General features: G+C 36.3%; 1 protein-coding gene across 11 annotated transcripts in view; it reads right to left on the reverse strand.

Annotated features, from left to right (window-relative positions):
• HUWE1 (HECT, UBA and WWE domain containing E3 ubiquitin protein ligase 1) overlaps positions 1 to 17,909 on the reverse strand; it is a 168,353-nt gene that overhangs the window by 113,556 nt on the left and 36,888 nt on the right. For all 11 annotated transcript variants that reach the window (XM_041740584.1, XM_041740587.1, XM_041740585.1 and 8 more), the window contains 4 exons: positions 16,645 to 16,713; positions 12,268 to 12,366; positions 11,403 to 11,609; positions 10,029 to 10,181 (listed from right to left, as the gene is read on the reverse strand). In XM_041740584.1, coding sequence (XP_041596518.1) covers positions 10,029 to 10,181; positions 11,403 to 11,609; positions 12,268 to 12,366; positions 16,645 to 16,689 — 504 coding nt within the window. In that variant the 5' untranslated portion in view covers positions 16,690 to 16,713. The remainder of the gene's footprint in view (positions 1 to 10,028; positions 10,182 to 11,402; positions 11,610 to 12,267; positions 12,367 to 16,644; positions 16,714 to 17,909) is intronic.

The raw sequence follows: 17,909 nt of genomic DNA on the forward strand, positions 1-17,909 counted from the left end.
CCTTAGTGGAGAGCCTGCTTCTCCTTCTCCATCTATCCCTCCTCCCTCTCCTTATGCTCTCTCTCATAAATAAAATCTTTAAAAAAAAAGGACTTATCAAACCCAATAACCAAAAAATCCAGTCAAGAAATGGACAGGAGACATGAACAGACATTTCTCCAAAGAAGACATACAAATGGCTAACAGACACACAAATAAATGCTCCACATCACTTGGCATCAGGGAAATACAAATCAAAATCACAATGAGATATCACCTCACATCAGAATGACTCAAATGAACAACTCAGAAAACAACAAATGGTGAGGATGCAGAGAAAGGGGAACCCTCTTACACTGTTGGTGGAATGCAAATTTTCCAGAGTGCAGCCACTCTGGCAAACAGTATGGAGTTTCTTTAAGAAGTTAAAAAATAGAGCTACCCTAAGACCCAGCAATTGCACTACTAGGTATTTATCCAAAGGATACAAACACAGTGGTTCAAAGGGGGGGTACATGCACCTCAATGTTTATAGCAGCAATATCCACAATAACCAAAATATGGAAAAAACCCAGATGTCCATTGACAGATGAATGGATAAAGAACAGTGGTACATATATACAATGGAATGTTACTCAGCCATCAAAAAAGAAAATCTTGCCATTTGCAACAATGTGGATGGAACTAGAGTATTATGCTAAGTGAAAGAAGTCAGAGAAAAAAACATATGATCTCACTTATGGAATTCAAGAAATAAAACAGATGAACAAAGGGGAAGGGAAGGAAAATAAAAACAGAGAGGGAGGCAAACCAGAAGTGACTCCTAACTACAGAAAACAAACTGAGGGTTGCTGGAGGGGAGGTGGGAGGAGGATGGGCCAATTGGGTGATGGGCATTAAGGAATGCACTTGTCATGAGTACTGGGTATTCTATGCAACTGATGAATCACTAAATTCTACCCCTGAAACTAATAATACATTATATATTAACTAAATTAAATTTTTTAAAAAATTTAAAACAACAAAAAACCCAACTGGCTTTTAACAATTCAATAAGCCTTCCTGGAGAACTGCAAGCTACATTTGCAGTTCATTAACCCACTGTTCATACTTACAACTGGCCCACATCACTGGGTTAATGAAATCACTAAAAAACCATCATGAGAAAAAGATACTACATACAAAGTCATTTTTCATAAAGACCAAAACATGATGTTTAACATTTTTTTTCTAAAAGCGATTCAGCTTAATCCAAGAGAAAAACAGGCAATTCACAAGAGCAAATCCTAATAGCCAAACCTGAAAAGATGCTCAAATTCACTACTCATCAGGTAAGGGCCAATTAAAGTAACGGCCAATTAAAGTAACATGGAAATTGCTGGGACTCTTTCACAGAATCAAAAGTATCAGTAAGTAAGGACATATATTGCTTAATGTAGCAAACACTGTTCATAAAAGGAAAAAAAGTATGCATTAATAGGGAAATAGTTGAATAAATTATGGAACACCCAAACTATGGAATATTATGTCGCCATTAAAAGAATGATATAGAAGTGATTTAGCAAATTTTTAACAAACCATTAAATAAGAAAATTGAGTTACAAAAATGTCCTGTCTTTGTAATTCAATGACAAAAATATCCTAAACATGTCAATATGAAGATAAAAATATATACACAAGGATACATTTTAGGTTGTAAGAGGACCCAAGAGAAAAAATACTACACCAAAAAAAACCGTGTGGCAATATATATATATTTATGCAAAATAATGTATATATATGGTTTTAAAAGAAAGTAAATATAAAAGAGACTATTCTGTAGTTTATGTGCTGACAACCGTCTTCAACGATAGCTTCCACTTATTATGTGCTTCCAACATGATCAACATTAAACGTAGGAGTTTTATTTATGACCTCGTTTAGTTTATACCTAAAATCTATGAGGCAGATATTATAATCCCCAACTTATAGATATATAAACAGATTAATTGTATCTGTTGACAGAACTAGGTCCTTCTAAACCCACGTTCTTAATCATATGCAAGTGCATACATCTAGTTGTTTCACAGGGTATACATAAACAAAAAGAATTCAGATTCAGGAAGCAGTCTAAAAAATGAAGAAACATGAACCAAAATGTCTACTGAAGACTACTGTTAGAAGAACTGTTATATTTCAAAAGAAGATGTAGAAGAAAGCAACCAAGGTCAACAAGTTACATTTTTAGAGAATTTTACGTTTTTGAGAATAATTAAGTTTTAAAATTTTTAATAGGGAGTTTGAGTAACAGTAGTTACTATTACTAAACATCTAGCATATTATGTCTAATCCCTCAAAAACCTGTAAGATGTTCTTATTTGCAATAACAAAGCATCAAGCACATAACGTAGTAACAAAAGTTGCAGTCTATTGCACCCATCAAGATTCGGAATTGTCTGGGACCTAAAAATCAACCTTCCATCTACAGTCTTTATGTCAGCCCAATTCAGAGGAAAAAGGAAGCACATCTGTCAAAGGTAAAAGGAGTCCAGAACACAACAGAAAATACAGCAGTCCCACCTTACCTGCAGTTTCACTTTCTAGGATTTCAGTTACCCACAGTCAACAGCAGTTTGAAAGAAGATGATCTTCCTGACATATTGTCAGATGGTCAACTAAGGATATATCACGATGACTACATCATAATGCCTAGTCATTCACCTCACTTCATCACATAGGCATTTTATCATCTCATATCAACATAAGATGAAGAGTGAATGCAGTACAGTAAGTTATTTTCAGAGAAACCATAATCATATAACTCTTGCTACAGTACATTTTTATAACTTTTCTATTTTATTTTTAGTTACTGTTGTTAAGCTCTTACTGTGACTAATTTACAAACTAAACTTTATTACAGGTATGTATAGGAAAAAATGTATATATGGGTTTCAGTACTATACAGTTTTAGGCAACCACTGGGAATCTTGGAATGTATCCCCTGAGGATAAGGATAAGACAATGGGAGACTACTGTAATAGTAATCATTTAAGCAATCCTTCCTGGTAAGAAGAAAAGAACATGATGATCTTGAACTACCCAAAAACAGCAGCAAAAAAATTCTGCACTTTGTATATGTGTGTGCCATGTAAAAGTATAGTATGCAACTTAACTTTTTCTTTCTAAATGGTCAGAACATTTAACTTAATAAAATATGAAGTATTAGCTTAAATTAATTGATACATGCTGTTACAGCTCTACACAAAATACCAGATTAAGTAGAGTACTCTTCCATCTCTAAATGTAAAGCTTGTTCTGAAATCTGAAAACCATCCAATATGGCACATCCCTTGGAAAGGGTATGGCACATATAAGCAAATAAGATCTAGTTTCAAATCCCAAATCACTGCTTAACTATGGAGACTATAAGCAAATCACTTTACCTTGCTTAACTTCATACTCTTTATCTATAAAATGAAGGTAAGAATTCCTACCCTCAGAGTATTTAAGAGGATTACATATAGTAGGCATTGTATCAGGTAACAACTAAACTTAGCAAACAATGGAATGTTACAGGCATTAAAAATACCTCTACAAAGCCATTACAAATTCTTACATTTAATTATAAAATATGTAATACATTATAACTATAAAACATACAAAGTAGAGAATATAAAAAGTGGAATCCATCATCTTTTCCCCCAATTCAATTCCTTTTCTTTTTTTTTTTTTTCAATTCCTTTTCTAAGCATACTATTAAGATCTGCAACTTTCGACACTTTATTAATATAGTTTTACTTTGGGACTTTAAAAAAAACCGTGGATGGGGATCTTCAACTAACTTGTCTTGCTAAGAGATCCTTTCATTGAGGAACTCTTTTAGAGTCATATATATGCTTGTAACTTGTTAAATATGCTTCAAAATTTTTTCTCAAACAGTGGTGCAGTGAGAATACTTAAGCATAATTTTTGTGCACATTTGAATGTTTCTAACATAATTTCCTTAAAATAGAACTACTGGATGAAATAAAATGTATATACTTTATTTATTTATTTATTTATTTATTTTTATTTATATTTATGATAGTCGCAGAGAGAGAGAGAGAGAGAGAGAGAGAGAGAGAGAGAGAGAGAGGCAGAGACACAGGCAGAGGGAGAAGTAGGCTCCATGCACCGGGAACCTGACGTGGGATTCGATTCCGGATCTCCAGGATCGCGCCCTGGGCCAAAGGCAGGCGCTAAACCACTGCGCCACCCAGGGATCCCTGTATATACATTTTAAAATGAAAGGTACAGGCCAAGTGACCCTACAAAAGGACATTTTTATGCCAACAGTACCTTAAGTACCAGTTTCCCCACAACCTAGCCAATAATAGATATTATTGCTAATCTAATGGTAAAAAAATGATCTCATATAATGCACATTTCCCCATAATTCCTAGTGCAATTTTTCATGTTTTCCTGACCAATTAAAAAAAATTTCATATTCTATGAATTATCTGTCCATGTACTTTTGCACGTTTTTCTACTCAGTTACTTACATTTTTAATGACTTGCAGAAGCTATTTACATCACTCCTTTGTTGTATATCATGCAACTATTTTTTCCCAATTTAAGAAGTCATCTGCCTTTATTTATAAATAACTATCTTATCATACAGAAGTTTTAACATTTTCACATAAAATCTGTCAATTTTTTTAAAGGCTTATAGATTTCTTGATTTAGGAAATCCTTCCTCATGGAAGATGTTAAAGAGTTGCCTATATCTACCTACCTCTAAATACATTTGTAGGATGTATGTGAATAATGTAAGAAATGATCTAAAAACATTTTCGCCTCAGTCAATTGTCCCACTTTTCCTTATAAGGCTTACTATTTTATTCTGCAGACATATTTGTCTGTTCCTATGCCAATTAACAAACTTAAAACATATTGAATAATGCAGCCTTGCTGCAGTCACTCTTGCTCCTGCCAGTTAGTTCTATGTGTACCAAGCCAGGTGTGTCTCTAAACTCACCTATGTCAGCTGTATATAAGTTAAAATACTAATATAAAGAACAATGATTTAAACTGAAAAAGGAACTATTTTTATAAAAACTAATCTGAACATTTGGCAAAGGCTAAAAGGCAAAATGCTAAAATAAATAGTGTCAAATTAGGGAAAAGAGATCCAGGGGTAAATTATTCAGGTTCCTTTACAAACTAAAGTCTTTACACCATTGTTGCTCTACTTTAAAGAAATCAGAGGACAGTTATAATTTACATAAATAAGAGAACAGACTATTTCTGACTCAAAGTCAAGTCTGTGGCTTTACATTAGAAAAATAGGAAAAGGAACTGACATTTGTGTTTTAGTTTTTAAAAAGTGGTATATACTGGGGGACCTAAGTCGCTCAGTTAAGCATCTGACTCGATTCTGGCTCAGGTCATGATCTAAGGGGTCATGGTAAAGACTGAGCCCCACACCAGGCTCCACACTCAGTCTGGAGTCCACTTGAGATTCTCTTTCATTCTCCCTCCACCCCTACCCCCACTCACACTTTCCTCTCTAAAAATAAATAAATCTTTAAAAGGGCTTCTACTATATTGAGTCTTCCCATGCAAAAAAATGGTATCATCTGTCTCTAACAAATTATCATCTTTTAAATCTGTAAAAAAAGGTTTAGTTTTGTTCTAACAGATTTTAAATACTGCTGGTTAGCTTTATTTTTTTTAAAGATTTTTAAAAATTTATTTATTCATGATAGACAGAGACAGAGACAGAGAGAGAGGCAGAGACACAGACAGAGGGAGAAGCAGGCTCCATGCAGGGAGCCCGACGCAGGACTCAATCCCGGGACCCCAGGATCACTCCCTGAGCCAAAGGCAGGTGCTAAACCGCCAAGCCATCCAGGGATCCCTTAGCTTTATTTTCTTTTACTTATTTATGTAAATCATCTGATTATTGTCCATTCACATTGCTTTCTCCTTGCTTAAGGCAACACTTATCACTTCTGAGATCTATCCTTTAATTTTCTTTCAAAAGGAGATGAGCACATTTTTAAGTTTCAGAAATAGTACTAACCAATAAACATGTTTAGCCACCCCCCAGCATTATTTTAAAAAGTTACTGAGGTTGCTATGTGTATTATTTGGTTCACTGCTTCTAACTGCTACATATTCCATAATACCCATGCACCACATTTTACTTATCTAGTCTACTAACTGCCACAATGATGCATTGTTCTCCCAGATGTTACCTTATGGAATAATGTATCATCTTTGGGATATATACTCAGGAGTACCAGCCGAGGTTTCCTATAGCCTCACATGCCCAACACCATTACACAGTTTTCTAATATTAATCTGATAGTTTAAGAAATAAGCTATTATTTCTCTAATTACTAATGAATTTGAGGGACGCTGGAGTGGCTCAGTGGTTGAGTGTTTGCCTTTGGCTTAGGGTGTGATCCAGGAGTCTCAGGATCAAGTCCCACATCGGGCTTCCTGCTTCTCTCATGAATAAATAAATAAAATCTTTAAAAAAAACCTACTGAATTTGAACATCAATTAAATATGCTGAATTCCCTGGTCTGTGAATTATCTATCCACAGCCTTTGTTTATTCTTGTTAATGTGGAGGAGGTCCTTAAATATACTACAATGACACAATCCCTTGACGGCTTTTTAAAAAGATTTATTTATTTATTTATTTGGGGGAGAGATGGGACAGAGGGAGGGGAGTCTCAAGCAGACTACACGCTGAGTGCAGAGCCCAATGTGGGGTTCGATCCCATGACCATGAGATCACAACCTGACTTGAAGCCCAAGAGTCACTCAAATGACTGCACAACCCAGGTGCCCCCCCTTGACAGTTTTAAAACATGACTAAACAGTTATTGATCTATCATTACTCTACTAAGTTTTATCTTTGGCAGAGCTGCTTAGTGTTATCCACAGACCAACTGATATTCCACCAATTGTTTGAATGTGATTGGTCCATGACAAAGACTGCACTAGAATGTTAGTCAAAAGGATCAGTAAGTACATGGTTTATCTCAATGGATGTTTTTCTTGTCCAAGGAAGCAGTATGGAGTATGTATTTACATTCCAATATAAATGCCAATATCACAGTGAGTTACGGTTTTCATTGAACGGGAAAGTCTTAATTTTCTATTATAAAATTCGAATTTTTACAGTAAGATTTATGCTTTGGGGTTTTATTTTTTTTTAAACTATTTTTTTATATTATTTATTTATGATAGTCATACAGAGAGAGAGAGAGGCAGAGACAAGGCAGAGACACAGGCAGAGGGAGAAGCAGGCTCCATGCACCAGGAGCCTGACGTGGGATTCGATCCCGGGTCTCCAGGATCGCGCCCTGGGCCAAAGGCAGGCGCCAAACCGCTGCACCACCCAGGGATCCCATGCTTTGGGGTTTTAAAGAGTTCCTTCCCTACCAATAGATCACAATATAACCTTCTACATTATCTTCTCTTAAATGTATGGTTTTACCCATTATGGCTTATTTTTTTTTTAATTTTTTTTTTAATTTTTATTTATTTATGATAGTCACAGAGAGATAGAGAGAGGCAGAAACACAGGCAGAGGGAGAAGCAGGCTCCATGCACCGGGAGCCCGACGTGGGATTCGATCCCGGGTCTCCAGGATCGCGCCCTGGGCCAAAGGCAGGCGCCAAACCGCTACGCCACCCAGGGATCCCCCATTATGGCTTATTTTAACTATACTTGTTGAAACTATGAATGGAGTCTTTTTCTAATCTTCTAATTGGTTATTACTAATGTACGGAGGAGATATTTGTTCCTATATAGTGATTGTTTACTACTTGGCTACCTCATTATACTTTTATCAGTTCTAATAATTTTATACTGTCTCCCCAGAAAACCAAAAGCCTCAATCCCATCACTTTCAAATAGTAACAAGGTTTTTTAAGACTTCATTTATTTGAGAGGCAGAGAATGCATGAGCAGGGGGAGGGGCAGAGGGAAGGGGACATGCACAATGTGGGGCTCGATCCCAGGATGCTGGAATCAAGCCCTGAGCCCAAGGCAGACAAAAAACTGACTGAGCCACGCAAGTGCTCCATGTTTTCTCTTAATATGCATCCTTCATGTCTTTCTTTTCTCTTATATTTGTTAGGACCTCTACAATAAATTTAAGTGGCAAATATAATAGCATTTTTGAGTAACTTTTGAATTCAATCGAGATGGTTCAGTTTTCCATGATTTCCGGTAGATGATTTATAAATTTAAAGGTTTTTTTCCCTAGCTTTCTAAGAGTTTATATTAGTTTTAATTTATGTCTTAAATTTTATCAAATTCTTTTGAAGCATCTACTGAAATTTGGCTTCTTTTTCCTCTGTTACTTGGGGAGCCAATATTGAATGGTCTTACATTTTTTTGATAACATGAGAAATATATGTTAAGAGGGATGTCTGAGTGGCTCAGCGGTTGAGCATCTGCCTTCAGCTCAGGATGTGATCCCCGGTCAAGGGATCGAGTCCTGCATCAGGCTTCCTGTGGGGGACCTGCTTCTCCCTCTATGTTCTCTGCCTCTCTCTCTGTGTCTCATGAATAAATAAAACTTTTAAAAATTTTATGTTAAGATAGGTTACACATCTGTATATATGTTATCTGCAAATACAAGAAAATACGATCAACTTTTGAAGTAAGCTCCATCTGGCTGAATTAAAGGTGATTAATATTCTCTTTATACTTTTCTGTATGCCCTAGAATTTTCACAATACATGTTACATTTAGTATCATTCAAAAATGACTTCTTTTTTTAAAAGATATTTATTCATGAGAGACACAGGCAGAAGGAGAAGCAGGCTCCATGCAGGGAGCCTGATGTGGGACTTGATCCCAGGTCTTCAGGATCACACCCTGTGATTTAGGGCCAAAGGTGGCGCTAAACCGCTGAGCCACCCAGGGCTGCCTTCAAAAAATGATTTCTAAGGAGAAGTGTCCAACTCTTGGTTTTGGCTCAGGTTGTGATCTCAGGGTTGTGAGATCAAGCCCTATGTTGGGCTCCATATTCAGCATGGTCTGCTTGAGACTCTCTCCCTCTCCTTCCCCCTCTGCCCTTCCTCATCTCCCACCCACTCCCAGTTCTCTTTCCCTAAAATAATGTTTTTAAAAAATGATTTTTAAGGAATTGTGTATTTAAAAATAGCCTGATATTTGAGTTATAGTGTGAGGCAATCACTAATTGGCTTTTAAAGAGTCAGCTTTATCAATTTTATTTTTTACATTTTTAAAATTTAAATTCAATTTGTCAACATATAGTATAACACACCCAGTGCTCATCCAATCAAGTACCCTCCTCAGTGCCTGTCACTCAGCTACCCCATCTTCCCATCCACCTCCCCTTCTGCAACCCTTTGTTGGTTTCCCAGAGATAGGAGTCTCTCATGGTTTGTCTCCCCCTCTAATTTTTCCCCACTCAGTTCCCCTCTTATCAATTTTCTTCTAAGAAAGCTTTCTAACAAAGCTTTCCATCTCTCTCAAACCCTAAGTATGTATGATCAATTTGTCTGTGGGAACAATATGCAATAGTTTGGTTGAGTTGAACTTTATTATATGAGAGGATTTTTTTGCCTTCAATTATAATTACTACCATCACAAACCAATTACTGAGCACAGACATCACTAAATACCTTACATTTTATTTTATTCTGAAACTACTCTTAAGGTAGATATACTAAATTCCCAGATGAGAAAACTAGTGTCAGAGCTTATAAGCAGAGACAAGACTCAAATCCAGATTGCATCATACTTTCTTCCTAAATAGATGCTGATTCTAAACTTACTTTCTAGAAAAGCTGTTGCCATTTTTGAAAAAAGAGAGATTCTGCTTTTTGAGTAGAGATTCATGAAATCCCTCAAAATTGCTTAACAATTGAAAATACTTCTTAGGTTTTGGGGGAACTTCATTAAGGGGATCCCCAGAATTCTATTCAATTAGGCCAGTAAACTTAGGGATTACTACCCATTTGGACAATGCAAAAACACCTGTGAAAAGGAACTGGTCCAATTTTTGTGCCTTCCCACTCTTTACCAATGACTCACCTCTGCCAAGTGTTGTAGCCGGGTTAGCAGTGGGGTTCTCTTGTCAGATCCAAGGCGTGTGATATAGTTTGATCTTTTGCTAAATACATACAGAAGATTAAGGACTGCCAGCACCACTTGCATATCAGAGGAAGCCAATAAAGTTGTCAAATGCTACAGGGAACAAAAAAGTGCAAGTTCATGGTATCAGGCACACTAGGCCTTGAAAACTTAAAATGCCTATGTAGTAATAGATTTATTCATACATACAAAGCTATCAAGAAGTTTAACACTAAAAAAATCTGTAAGTATTTGGGCGCCTACAACATGCAACCTTGTCCTCAAGCAGTTTATAATCTGGGAGCAAGCCAGAAAGTCAAAAAAAAAAAAAAAAAAAAAAAAAAAGAAAGAAAGAAAGAAAGAAAAAAAGAAAGTGAGCAGCAGCTCAAAATTGCACAGGTGTCCCCACAGGAAAAAGCAGATTACTAGAGACAAATGTGGTATTTTAATACATAGTGGAACTCAAGAACATTAAGTCTCCAACAAGATTAAAGCATTGTGAAAAAAGAGTAATTTTATGCTTCTTCTATATCCTTTCAGACAAATATAAAATTGGAACTAATTAAAATGCAGAGTCCTTCATATGGAAGCTAAAGACATCTACAACAGCTGGTGGCATTTATGACTGTTACAGTATAGTATATGTAACAGTAACCCAAGAGTGACTGCTTAGATTTTCAAATAAAATCAAAGTTCATCAATATATTGGAGCATTTGGTCAATGTTAAAATCATTATGTCATTTAGCTGGCAATAAACCTAGGTATTTCTGGTTGCTGATAATCCTAAAGGCTACGGACTTCTTTTGCAACTAATCTATTTTATCTTTAACAGACTGCTTATTCCTCACATAAAACACTCTGGGTGCTATACTTTAGTTGTTATTCCACTTCTTTTCCCAAGCCATTTCCTTTCAATACTAATCTTGTTTCTTTACCAAAGACTTAGGAGAATTAACACTAACAACAGGGCACTTAGGCAATGAGTAATGTGTCAAGGAAATCAACTACTTCTAATTGTTTAAGTGATTTGGGGCTGTTCTAATAACCTGGAACAAAGATCGGTTCCTGCAAATTCCCAAGAATACTTCAATACATGTATTACATTCTCATTAATTTCTTGAATCTGGAAAGACAGAGTGAAGGTGACAGTAAAGAACCTTCCCAGCAACCTATGAAGGGTATCTATATCCAAGAAGTATGGTCTTTGACACTGAAAACTCCAGATCTCCATAATGAAAAGGAAAGAATTATCAGTAAGAAATAGCAATTTCTTTATCTCTAGACATGAACAATTCTACCTGAAAAGACATCACATGGGCTTGAGCTTCTCCTACCTCTATGGAACTGTACAGATGTCGGGAAAAGCTATACTCAATGAGCAAGGCTGTGAAGTTCAATACAGCCAAGAGAAGCATTTTCAGTTGTTCTCTTTCCGGCCTATCACATACAAGCATCCATGACATATTCTCCACTGTTTGTCCAGCATCAGCCAGGATTCCATCAAAGCGGTCCAAGAGATCCACCCAGTGGTATAACTCACACTGGAGAAGGGAAGAGAAAGAGGAACATAGAAGAATAAGTAGAAGTACTATGCAGGTGCTTTGCTACAATGGACTGCTGAGCATGACACCCAGACAAGTTCACTTCCCACCTTTGCTTCTCTTTAATCCTCCACCAGTACAGAAACCCATATGAGAAATATACTCTGAGGTATAGAAACCTGAGTTCATTATTACATCCATCAAAATATATATGTGCTAACATCAGCTGACACCTTAACCAGGTCTTCAGAGGGAGAATTCTGCCTACATTCTGAGGTCTATAAACACAATGACTCTCCCTGCCAGGACCTATTTTTTTCAGAAGTATTCATTTTTAGAGTTAAAGATTCTTTTAACTATCTTAAACTCATGTTGTCAGTTAACATAAAGGAATTCTGTGGTTGCAATTCTTTATCACCTACGGAAACATTCCTCATCCTCAGGTAGCAAAATTTTCCTTTCACATTTTCTTTCAAAATTTCCTTGGTATTCACAAACTAAAATCTACTGGCCTAGAGCTGCACTAGACATAGATACTTATTAAGTAATTGATGAATTATAATACCTCATTGTGGTTTCTCTTTCCATATCAGAGAATACAAAATGATGTACTAGTCCCAGGAGCCCCCCCATTTTTTGGGAGCATGGGTTCACTTACCTTCCCAATGTTCCATGTTTTGATCTGTTGCAGTTCCAGGAGGAGTTGCTCATCATTACAAACTTTGAGTTTGTCTATTAAGGCTCTGCAGTCTGCAGGCTGAGAAAAATGGGTATTCATAAAGTGTTTTAGAGTATGAGGGATACACACAAAAACCAAGAATGGGAAAAGGAATCTTTAAGCCAACACCACAATTTAACTTTTGATAGAATATGCTGCTTTAAAAATGGGAAATTTGCCAAACACTTGAGATTAAATGAAAATCTTATAATAAAACAATCCAGGGCAGCCCCGGTGGCTTAGAGGTTTAACGCCACCTTCAGCCCAGGTTGTGATCCTGGAGACCTAGGATCGCGTCCCATGTCAGGCTCCCTGCATGGAGCCTGCTTCTCCCTCTGCCTGTGTCTCTGCCCCCCTCTCTCTCTCCTGTGTATTCTCATGAATAAATAAATAAAATCTTAAAAAAATAAAACAATCCATCTGTGCATTTTTAACTTGGACAGACATGAACATGTAGACAATCTACTTGGAAGGGTAAAGACAATAGGAATAAAGGAAACTAGACATCAATGAAAACAAAAATGAAAGAATCTGTACCACATTCTGAAAATTAACTAGAATGCCTGATAAAAAATGTTCAATCAGAGGAACACTGAAAAGTCATAGTGGTTTCACAGTTAAAGGTGAAGTTTAGCACTGGCTATATTTTTCTGCAACATTAAACCCTCTAACTGTAGGAGGGCCAAAAGCTTCTGAACTTTGTAACACACTGGGACTTCATTCTAGGGGATTCCATTGTCATACATTCCTGCTCTCTTTTACTGATGAAAAGGGCTTGTTTTTCAGGTAGTAAGGTGTGGATTAAGAATTTATAGTAAAGTTTCTGAAAGTGGAGGAGGAGGGCAGCTAGAGACTGGGACAGAGAAGTCTCCTATTAATGGATGGCAGCTAGAAATGATTACACTTGCTTTTTTCTCTGTAAAGCAGTATGGTATCCTGGAAATGGGCCTAGATTTTCAACCAAACAAAACTGGGTTCAGTTCTTAGCTTGATGTTTATTTTTTTTTTATTGGAGTTCAATTTGCCAACATTTAGCATAACACCCAGTGCTCATCCCGCCAAGTGCCTAGCTTGATGTTTAATAAGCTGATCATGAGCTAGTCCAATTTTTCAGCCACAGTTTTCTTACCAGGGAAAAAGACCTAATAACCTAGGTGATGTGAGGCTCAAATGTTTGCCACATACTAAAGCACTTATTTCACATAACAGGGGCTTAAATATCGAGAGACAGGATACTACTACAAAGAGTATGTATGGGCTTTAGAATTAGATAGTTGGTAAGCTACTTCTTTAATCTTAGTACCCCTTCTGCAAAATGAGCTAACACCACCTATTTATCTAGCAATTATAATGAGTATTATTGCATTTAATTTCTTGTACCAGGGACGCCTGGGTGGCTCAACAGTTCAGCACCTGCCTTCAGCTCAGGGTGTGATCCTTGGATCCAGGATCGAGTCCATCAGGCTCCCTGCAAGGAGCCTTCTTCTCCCTCTGCCTGTGTCTCTGTCTCTCTCATGAATAAATAAATCTTTTTTAAAAAATGAAATTTTGCCATTTGTGACAACATAGGTGGACCTTGAGGGCATTATGCTAAGTGAAATAGGTTAGAGAAAGACAAATACCATATAATCTCACTTATACACAGAATTCAAAGCACACACACAAAAAATTAACAAACCCAAGCTCATATATACAGAGAATAGACTGGTGGTTGCCAGTGGTACACAGGTGGGAAAAAAGGGTAAAGGGGGTCGAAAGTAAAAAAAAAAATATTTTTAATGTCCTTAAAAATAATACCTAGTATTAATCACAGTAGAGAAAAATGGGATATGCTGCTCAAGAAAACTAGGCATCTTCAAGCAGGGGCACTTGGATGTTAAGTGGTTAAGTGTCTGCCGTCAGCTCAGGTCATGATCTTGGGGTCCTAGAACCAAGCCCCACATCGGACTCTCTGCTCAGCAAGGAGTCTGCTTTTCCCTCTCCCTCTGTGCTCTCTCTCTCTCTCTCTCTCTCTCACTCTAGCTCTCTCAAGAAAAAATGTATAGGCAATGATCTAAAAATTCCAATTCCAGGAGTTTATCCTAAGTAATTTGCTAAGAGCTATCAAGTGTCGTGAACCAGGAATCTGTATACAGGTGTGACCCCAAGAACAAACCTGTAATAATCTAGTAGGTAAAAGAAAAATATTTTTTATTTGCATTTCTCTGATTATCTACAAGGTTAAATTATTCTGGAAGTTTACTGAATTTGTTCTTTTCCGAAATGACCTATGTCCATTTTGTCATTGGGACATTCATCCCTCCTGATGTAGCTACCTAAGATATTAACTACAGTTCACTGCTGAAGAACATGGGGGTCAGGAGTGCTGACTACCCCTGCGATAGAAAACTCAACTAAAACTTTTGACTCCGTAAAACCTTAACTACTAATAGCTTACTGTTAACTGGAAGTATCAATGATAATATAAACACTCAACATATTTTTATGGCATGTGTTATTATATACTGTAGTCTTATAATAAACTAGAAAAAAGAAAATGTTATTTTTCCTTTGCTTTAATGCTTGGAAGGGCCATCCCCATCTAACACCCAGCTAAACATTCACCTGTACTTCACTTATAATTTTTCTTTTTTTTTTAATTTATGATAGGCACACAGTGAGAGAGAGAGGCAGAGACATAGGCAGAGGGAGAAGCAGGCTCCATGCACCGGGAGCCCGATGTGGGACTTGATCCCGGGTCTCCAGGATCACACCCTGGGCCAAAGGCAGGCACTAAACCGCTGTGCCACCCAGGGATCCCTATAATTTTTCTTTTAAAAATATTTGACTTTCAGTCTATCTAGAATTTCTTTCAATAGTCCCCACCCCTAAAAAGTCAAACAATTGTCCTGACATGGTTTCTTGACTAGTATTGTCCTTCTCTACCAATCAGTAATTCCTATAATTATCGTATGTGAAGTTCTTATGCACATGTACACTAGGATCCTTTCGTAAGTTATTTTCTTACACTGATGCCACTGTTTTAACTTGTGTAGTTTTGAAGGCAAGTTTTCTTTTTGCTCTTTGGCTTCCAAAATAATTTGAGCATATAACTGTCAAAAATTTAAGATGCAAAAACACATCAAAATCAAAATCAAAGGAAAGTATCTGCAACAGTTATGAAAGTGAACATACTCAATATGTATGGCACTCAATAAGAAACAACCTGATATTCCAACATCAAATACAAAATGAACAGCATGAGCAGACAACCAATACAAGGCCAATAAATTTGAAAATATAAGTAATTAAAGCATGCAAATTAGAACCATGAAATATTTTCCCCTAACAAAAATTTTAAAAATAATCTGTAATGCTGATGAGGGACAGTATGGGAAGACAGAATTTCTCACATTCATTAGTATAATGCTTAATAAAAAAGGGCAGGAGAATGTCCATGCAATAATCTTTATTTATTTATTTTTCCAATAATCTTTAAAAGACTAGAAGAAATATAGCAAAATGTTAATAGTGATATCCATGGTGATACTTGCCAGGCAGTCAGTTTCTAAAAAACCAAGTGGCCTGTATTTAGAAAATGAACTAATTTATTATGTGCCAGATACTTTACTAAGCATATGCTTCACATCAAGGAAGGAAGAATTATCAACTCTGTTTGACACCTGCAAAAATCTAGTAAGACTCAAACTCATGTTTAATTCCAAAGCTTGTGCTCCTCAAACTACAGAACAGGATCTACGCAAGTGTCATAACAATGCAATACTTTCTTAACAGCGAAATACAGTTTAAGCCAGCTGACTGAATATTGGACTAAAGCTGGGATTTCTACTGCTGACATAGATCAATTGACATGGTCACCCAATATACAGGTTAATACCGATTAAGCTGAATTGTACAATTAAGAATCCATAATAATAAAAAAGCTACAACACTGGCCTCAAAAGAAATCTAGTTAAGAAAGTTACCACTTTAATTTTCTAGAAAATAAAATTGACAAAGAGTACCCCCCTCCCAAATAGACAGAATTTGAATTCACATCTGCTCTTTCCATTATATCACACTGCCTTCCAATGCACAGAACAGCAGCTACTTCAGGTACATAAAGCTACCAACAGTTTAGTGCTCACTTTCTACTAGTGACTAACTTATTCACTTTTTTAATCAAGGGAAGCTCAAAAGTAAATCTGTTTCAAGACAACCTGCTGTTTTATTGCACTTTGTATATATAAGTGATAATGTATTTGGAAGATTAGTACAGTTGAACTGTCAGGACTTTTTCCAAAATGAAAAAAATAGACCATACTTCTGGATACTTACAGCCTCAGTAGGTGTCTTTTTCAGTTTAGTCCTGTCTACTTTCATGTTTTCGATTTTCTGTTTTATGATCTGAAAAAAAATTCCCCAAAAAAGTGAGAACTTAAAGTTGCAATCTTGAGCACCACATGCTTGACATAAACAAGACAGAATGAAGAACATGCAAAACGCTTAAAGCAAAAATTCTGGAGTTATGATGCCATGTCAACTCAGAGGCATGGAAAAGGAATCTCTCCAGACAAAATTGGCCTACATCCATATGTTGCATAAGACTATAATCAATTTAAGCCAAAATTAAAACATTTTTAAGCAAACCTCTCAAACTCATAATTGAAAATAAGAGATTACATTGTTTTTAACACACTTCATGATGAAAAAAATTTACCATATCCTTGCAGTTTTCTGGAAAACTTAACAATTCCACTTCTGGGAATTTATCCAAAGAAAAGCATAAGGATGTACACAAATATTTAACCACAAGAATCTATACTGCATGACCATATGTAATAGTGAAAAATTGGAAAGGACCAAATGCCCAAAAAGGATTGGTTTAAAATGAAATATTACCCAACTGTTATAAACACTGCACACAATTATATAACGAAAAGATGTTCATGGTGAAATAAAAACGTTAAAAAACAAAATAAACAATATAAACCTATGTTTAAACTGCTTAAAAGGGGTATACATCAAAATGTTAACTCATTGCTAACCAAAAGGATTATTATGCATATGCATCTCTGTATCTTTTGTTTTAAACCAATAAAAATAAATTAGTTGTGTTGTAAGAACAAAGGCAACACAATACTTTCATTTTTAAATTAGAAAATGAGGTATAAGACTCCACTAGAAATGTTCTGAGCACAGAACACAATCATTTCTACTAAGGACATTTAATCATTTTTTACTAAGGCACAAAAGTGGGCAACCCACAGTATAAACCTAGGTCATCTTTCATGGTACACAGGTCCCTCAAGATGCCCAGACCAAGGTATAGGAAGAAATAAAGTTTCTTCCATTAGCAACTAGGACACATGGACAGAGGTAGAGGCGAAATGAAAGCTCTTTACACACCGATTCTCCTATTAATAATGTATTTGCTACACAGCGTAACTGAAAGCCAATGTCTCTCCCCCAAGAAGGCCATCATAACATAAAGCTGACCAAGCACAAGTCTAAAATTCAGGCAGCTTTTGGTCTAGATTTATTCCATCAGACTCCATACTGTGGAAATAAAGTGTATTTGCCTGCACGGTTGGCATCTATTT

The sequence above is a fragment of the Vulpes lagopus genome, chromosome X, assembly GCF_018345385.1.
Source record: "Vulpes lagopus strain Blue_001 chromosome X, ASM1834538v1, whole genome shotgun sequence".
NCBI classification, from domain to species: domain Eukaryota; kingdom Metazoa; phylum Chordata; class Mammalia; order Carnivora; family Canidae; genus Vulpes; species Vulpes lagopus.